The following is a 6,619-nucleotide window of genomic DNA, read 5'->3' as shown; positions in this document are numbered from 1 at the left end:
GAAAGGCCAACTGTGATTGGTTCAAACAACTGCACACCCCGCCTCTCCCGCACTCTCGGCTCTTTAGTTATATTTTAACTTTAGGGTGATACGTTGAGGAACTCACCTGTCCTCGTCCCCTCTCAAGAACCTGTACAGCCTTCTAAATCGCCATGTCTGACCGGGGCTCATTCGACACTAATGTCGTTACCCTCACAAGATTCGTGCTGGAGGAGGGAAGGAAGGCGAAGGGAACGGGAGAACTGACAACCCTCCTCAACTCCATCTGCACAGCTGTCAAAGCCATCTCCACCGCCGTCAGGAAAGCTGGGATTGCCAACCTGTAAGTGTTGCTGCATGCAACAAGTGATAGTGTCAGTGGTTGTGTTTGTTCGTAGTTTAAATGCCACATTTATCAACTGAGCGGGGGAGGACGATAAGTAAGCATTTCACTGTTAGTCCACACCTGTTGTTTACGAAGCATGTGACGAATAAAATTGAATTTGAAGTATTTCATAACTGATCAACAGTGATTTTGCTGTATTTTTGAGTTACTACAACAGACCATGCACCGGGGCAGAGAGACTAAAATAAAATATTTACATTGTCCATCTAATCTGTTGGCCCTAACAGCGTTGTCAACCTCGACTCAGGTCAATGTCCACACAAAATGTTGTTATTTTCATGGAAACCAAGGCTATTAGAATAAGGTAGGCTACTCACAATTCGTGCATGATTGTCCTTGTGAGACATGCCTATTGTCTTCATTAGGAGGAAGTAAAGACTATATAGAGACTGCATTCCACACGGACACAAAGCAGTGGCCTCTTCAATGCCACCTGGAGGGGATGGCAGACGTTTTTCTGGGTTTCAAACCAACTGTGCTATTTTGTGGGTTTTTTCCCCCTCATTGTTTGTAACTTATTTTGTACATAATGTTGTTGATTCCATCTCTTATGACCTAGTTTACCTAAGTTACACCTACAAGTTACCTCGACTAACGTGCACCGGTACCAGTACCCCTTTTATATAACCTCTTTATTGTTATTTAATTGTTACTTTTTATTTTTTTAAAAACTTTATTTGGTAAATCTCTTATTAATTATATATCTTGAACTGAATTGTTGGTTAAGATCTTGTAAGTAAGCATTTTACGGTAAGGTCTACAACACCTGTTGTATTTGGGGGCAGGTGACAAATAAAAATGGGATTTGATTATATAAATACACTACGCCCTTTCCTTGCCCCTCCCTTCCTCCCCTCAAATGTATGACAGAGATGGGCCTAGTGATGTTACTGCTCTCACACGTCTGCCCCCTGTTCCTCTCTCACTGCCCTCACCCTCTCTCCCTCACCTGTCCATCTCTCCCTCTGTTCCTCCCTCCAGCTATGGCATTGCTGGGAGCACCAACGTGACAGGTGACCAGGTAAAGAAGCTAGATGTTCTGTCCAACGACCTGGTCATCAACATGATTAAGTCCTCCTTCACCTCCTGTGTCCTGGTGTCAGAGGAGGACGAGAGGGCCCTCATCGTGGAACCAGAGAAACAGGTGCGTGTGGAGGGACGGGGGAGTGCATGTGTGTGTGTGTGTGTGTGGCCCAGATTGAAGTTGGGATCTTCTTGTGACGAAAATGTGACAACGTCCTTTTTATTTCTCTCGCAGGGAAAATATATTGTGTGCTTCGACCCACTTGATGGCTCGTCAAACATTGACTGTCTTGTATCAATTGGAACAATTTTTGCCATCTACAGAAAGGTTGGTGTTTGTTTTGTTTCTGGTGGTTTTTCTATGATTCCTCTATGGCCCAAACATACATTCTGTTTAAGCCTCAGACATTTTCTAACATTCCCAGACATTCTGTTTCATTCTCAGACACGTTGTTTGTCTCAGTCACACCATAGTGCCAACTTCTACAGTAGTTAGGCTGTTTCACTGTTCTTCTGTTATTTTTGGTAATAACTATCCTCATGTTTGTCTCCCAGACGACAGACGATGAGCCCAATGAGAAGGACGCACTGCAGTCTGGACGTCACATAGTTGCCGCCGGTTACGCCCTCTACGGCAGTGCCACCATGATGGTACTCTCTACAGGGCAAGGGGTCAACTGCTTCATGCTGGACCCTGTAAGTTCCAAATCCAAATTAAAGGACAAGTTTACCCAAAATCCAGAAACTCCCAAATGATTCCATACATTGAAACTAGTTCAGTGGAGTTTTCCCTCTCCCCCTCTCTGTCCCAGGAATGCTGAACTGAGACAAATTCACTGAATGAGTTTCAATGTATGGAATCACTTGGGAGTTTCCGGATTTTGGGTCAACTTTAGTGTTTAAAAGTGCATTTAAAATAGCAACACACTACAGTAAAACAGCAATAAAAGCACAAATGTCCCTGAAGTTGCTCAGTCCTTGCTCCATCTGTTTAGTCCATCGGGGAGTTCATCCTAACAGACAAGGACGTGAAGATCAAGAAGAGAGGAAAGATCTACAGTCTAAACGAAGGCTATGCTCAGCACTTCTACCCAGACGTCACAGAGTACCTGAAGAAAAAGAAATACCCAGAGGTAATTCATTAACTATAAACCTGAAAGGGCAGAGGGCATACGTTTTACACTGTAATTCTGAACCATTAACTCTTTGGGTACTATTAAGTGACCAATAAAATGACTTAAATATGCCTGCTATGTCTTACCTACTTTTTAAAATCCCCTGTTGTAAGTCGCACTAAAAAAAAGAGCGTTGGCTAAATAAAATATAAAATGACAGAATATCTGTGACTAAAACTGAAGTGTTAACTTCAGTTATTAAATGCTTTTTGTTTCCAGGATGGCAGTGCCCCCTATGGCGGGCGTTATGTTGGCTCCATGGTGGCTGATGTGCACAGGACTCTGGTGTACGGAGGCATCTTCTTATACCCTGCCAATGTCAAGAGTCCCAAGGGCAAGGTGAATCAGGCAGAGCGCTTCAGTTCATATAAATTAATATCTACTCTAAAAAAATATATACTAAACTTTATTATTATTATTATTTATTTTTTTACATACAAGTGACCAAAAGAGGGCTGACTGTGTCCAAGAGAGATGTAACGATCAATGAGACACGTTTATTCAAGTGTAGGATGAACGAGGCCTTTTCTCAGTACATTGACGTGACTAACCATTGTCTCTCTTTTACACCCCACCCTGTGTAGCTGAGGCTGTTGTACGAGTGCAACCCCATGTCGTTTATCATCGAGCAGGCTGGAGGCATGGCCACCACGGGGGAGATGAATGTGCTGGACATCCAGCCAGAGAACATCCACCAACGAGTTCCTGTGGTCCTGGGCTCCCCTGAAGACGTCCAGGAGTACATCGCCATCTACAAGAAGACACGCATGTGAGACAGCGCTGGAACCTTCTCTGGATCCATCATGACCTGCTTGTCCACGAGGGTCGACCTTTGACCCTGACCATAAGCTAGTAATCTTTGCATCATATGGATGGAGCTGTGGATATACAGTACAAGTCAAATGTTTGGACACCTACTCATTCAAGTGTTTATCTAGATTTTTTTCTTCTATTTTCTACATTGTAGAATAATCGTAAAGATGTCAAAACTATGAAATAACAAATATGGAATCATGTAGTAACCAAAAAAGAGTGAAACCAATCTAAATATTTTTGGGGGATTCTTCAAAGTAGCCACTCTTTGCCTTGATGACAGATTTGCACACTCTGGGCATTCTCTCAACCAGCTTCATGAGGAATGCTTTACCAACAATCTTGAAGGAGTTCCCACATATGCTGGCCACTTGTTGGCCGCTTTTCCTTCATTCTGCAGTCCAACTCATCCCAAACCATCTCAATTGGGTTGAGGTTGGGTGATTGTGGAGGCCAGATCATCTGATGCAGCACTCCATCACTCTCCTTGGTCAAATAGCCCTTACACAGCCTGGAGGTGTGTTTTGGGTCATTGTCCTGTTGAAAGCAAATGATAGTCCCACTAAGCACAAACCAGATGGGATGGTGTATCACTCTCGAATGCTGTGGTAGCCAAGTTGGTTAAGTGTACCTTGAATTCTAAATAAATCACTGACAGTGTCACCAGCAAAGCATCATCACACCTCTTCCCCCATGCTTCACGGTGGAAACTACACACACGGAGATAATTCATTCAACTACTCTGCGTCTCACAAAGACAAGGCGGTTGAAACCAAAAATTAGGACTCATCAGAACAAAGGACAGATTCCCACCTGTCTAATGTCCATTGCTTCTTTTTGTGTTTTTTTTGTTGGTCCAAACAAATCTCAAATCTCTTCTTCTTATTGGTGTCCTTTAGTAGTGGTTTCTTTGCAGCAATTAGACCATGAAAGCCTGATTCACACTGTCCTCTGAACCGTTGATGTTGAGATGTGTCTGTTCCTTGAACTCTGTGAAGAATCTATTTGGGCTGCAGTCTGAGGTGCAGTTAACTCTAAGGAACTTATACTCTGCAGCAGAGGGAACTCTGGGTCTTCCTTTCCTGTGGCGGTCCTCATGAGAGCCAGTTTCATCATAGTGCTTGATGACTTTTTGCGACTGCACTTGAGGAAACTTTAAAAGTTCTTGAAATTTTCCCGATTGACTGACCTTCATGTCTTAAAGTAATGATGGACTGTTTCTCTTTGCTTATTTGAGATGTTCTTGACATAATATGGACTTGGTCTTATATCAAATAGGGCTACCTTCTGTATACCTTGTCACAACACAACCGATTGGCTCAAATGCATTAAGAAGGAAATAAATTCCAAAAATTAACTTTTTACAAGGCAGACCTGTTAATTGAAATGCAATCCAGGTGACTATCTCATGATGCTGGTTGAGAGAATGCCAAGAGTGTGCAAAGTTGTCATCAAGGCAAAGGCTGGCTACTTTGAAGAACCTGAAATATAAAATATATTTTGATTAGTTGAGTACTTTCTTGTTTGTTATTTCATAGTTTTGATGACTTCACTATTCTACAATGTAGAAAATAGTAAAAAATAAAGTTAAACCCTTGAATGAGTAGGGTGTGTCAACCTTTGACAGGTACTGTATTTATTTAATGGGATATATCATACCCAGTTGTTTAGAAGTTGAGGTGATTTGTTGATTAGATAATCAGTGCAGTGCTTTCCTCCAGCTGATCCTTGTGAACAAGCAGAGTAGTATTTTATCTCCACAGATCTGACCATCTGACCAACCAGGTCTGGGACCAAAGACACTGGAGGGGGGAAGAGTATAGGGGGAGTCAGTCAGAGATCCTAGGGTTCATCTCAGTAGTCTGAGGTGGCTTTTGCTTCTCTTTTCCTCTCCTTCTACTTTCATCTGACAAGGTCGGAGATGGGTGAGAGAGGGGAGGACGCCTGTTTAAATTATTATGACGCATTCCACGTGTCTTACAGTGAACCCAGATTCATTTGGATCACTAAACTGAGGGACCAACCCCCTCATAGACCAAATATAACCTCACTCATGGGGGAGATGAACGTGCTGGACATCCATAACTCCTAATGGAGGGTTGTTGTGTCATTTGCACTGGTTGACCTGAAGGATGTTTTGAATAAAACCCAATGTACAAATCCCTCCGCTTGTTGTCCATGTCGTGTTTCTAACTCACCAGCAGGGGGAGGTGTTACTCCTTCAGTGGCCTAGCTCAATACAGTGTGTCAAACCATGAGAAACGTTTATTAGTGTTATTTAGATGGAAGAGGCGAGCTAAATGCGCTATAGCTTTCACTAACCGGTTCACTTCTATTCTCACGGTCTCTGCTGGCTGTTTGAGATGCTTAGAAGCCACGTTGATCGTGGGGAGAACATCCACTTTTAGAAGCGGCTTCTCGCTGATGCCCTCTTTCCATTGTTGATAGCCGTGGAAGTTTTCAGGGATGAAATGTGCCCCGCAGATTGACGAGTAGATGACCAATTTGCCCGCCTCATTCTTACAAATGTATCCCACTTTTTACAAAGTTTTTCATTCATCGTGTGACTGTGGGGCGTTGTGGTTTCCAAAGTTTTAGAACAGCATTATAACAGTTGATTTAAGAGTTAGTAATTTGGGTATGTTTTCTAAATTACTATTATAATGTATGTGTTTTTGGCATTGAGAAATATAGGTTCTACACTGCTATTAAGCCTCCTGCTTTGGACTGGATGTGTCGACGTGTAGATCATGCATGCATAATCTATGATCAGAATTACTGTTTTACCTCAATTAGCCACGAAGCCCCTAGTTTGAAAGCAACTGTTTTTCTGGAAGCAGTGCTGCACCATTTCCCCTACACGTTCCCCCACATGGGACAGCCACCTCGCCAATGAGCTTCAGCGCCTCGCCATTTGAATGACAGCTAGCAAGATTTTTTAATTTTATTGATTTACTTTTATTTCACCTTTATTTAACCAGGTAGGCTAGTTGAGAACAAGTTCTCCTTTGCAACTGCGACCTGGCCAAGATATAGCATAGCAATTTGACACACAACAACACAGAGTTACACATGGAATAAACAAAATATACAGTCAATAATACAGTATATATATATTTTTTAAAGTCTATATACAGTGAGTGCAAATGAGGTAAGATAAGGGAGTTAAGGCAATAAATAGGCCATGGTGGCGAAGTAATTACAATATACCAATTAAACTCTG

The 6,619-nt window shown here is 42.4% G+C and overlaps 1 protein-coding gene across 1 annotated transcript; it reads left to right on the top strand.

The window, feature by feature from the left end:
* Positions 1-79: 79 nt before the first annotated feature.
* On the top strand, positions 80-5,560 carry LOC135517662 (fructose-1,6-bisphosphatase 1-like). The gene is made up of 7 exons (XM_064942167.1): positions 80-322; positions 1,367-1,529; positions 1,644-1,736; positions 1,964-2,104; positions 2,404-2,541; positions 2,803-2,922; positions 3,168-5,560. Exons 1-7 carry the CDS (start codon positions 153-155, stop codon positions 3,354-3,356), a joined length of 1,014 nt encoding a protein of 337 aa, XP_064798239.1. The 5' UTR covers positions 80-152; the 3' UTR covers positions 3,357-5,560.
* Positions 5,561-6,619: the final 1,059 nt, after the last annotated feature.

Source organism: Oncorhynchus masou, chromosome 28, assembly GCF_036934945.1.
Source record: "Oncorhynchus masou masou isolate Uvic2021 chromosome 28, UVic_Omas_1.1, whole genome shotgun sequence".
Classification (NCBI taxonomy): domain Eukaryota; kingdom Metazoa; phylum Chordata; class Actinopteri; order Salmoniformes; family Salmonidae; genus Oncorhynchus; species Oncorhynchus masou.
The sequence above is the reverse complement of the archived record's forward strand: the minus strand, read 5'-3'. Positions and strand labels throughout refer to the sequence as shown.

Coding starts and splice junctions, on each gene's coding strand:
- LOC135517662 (XM_064942167.1), top strand. CDS start 153: ATGTCTGACCGGGGCTCATTCGACACTAATGTCGTTACCCTCACAAGA. Junction 323..1,366: donor AAAGCTGGGATTGCCAACCT/GTAAGTGTTGCT, acceptor TCCTCCCTCCAG/CTATGGCATTGCTGGGAGCA. Junction 2,542..2,802: donor AGAAAAAGAAATACCCAGAG/GTAATTCATTAA, acceptor TTTTGTTTCCAG/GATGGCAGTGCCCCCTATGG.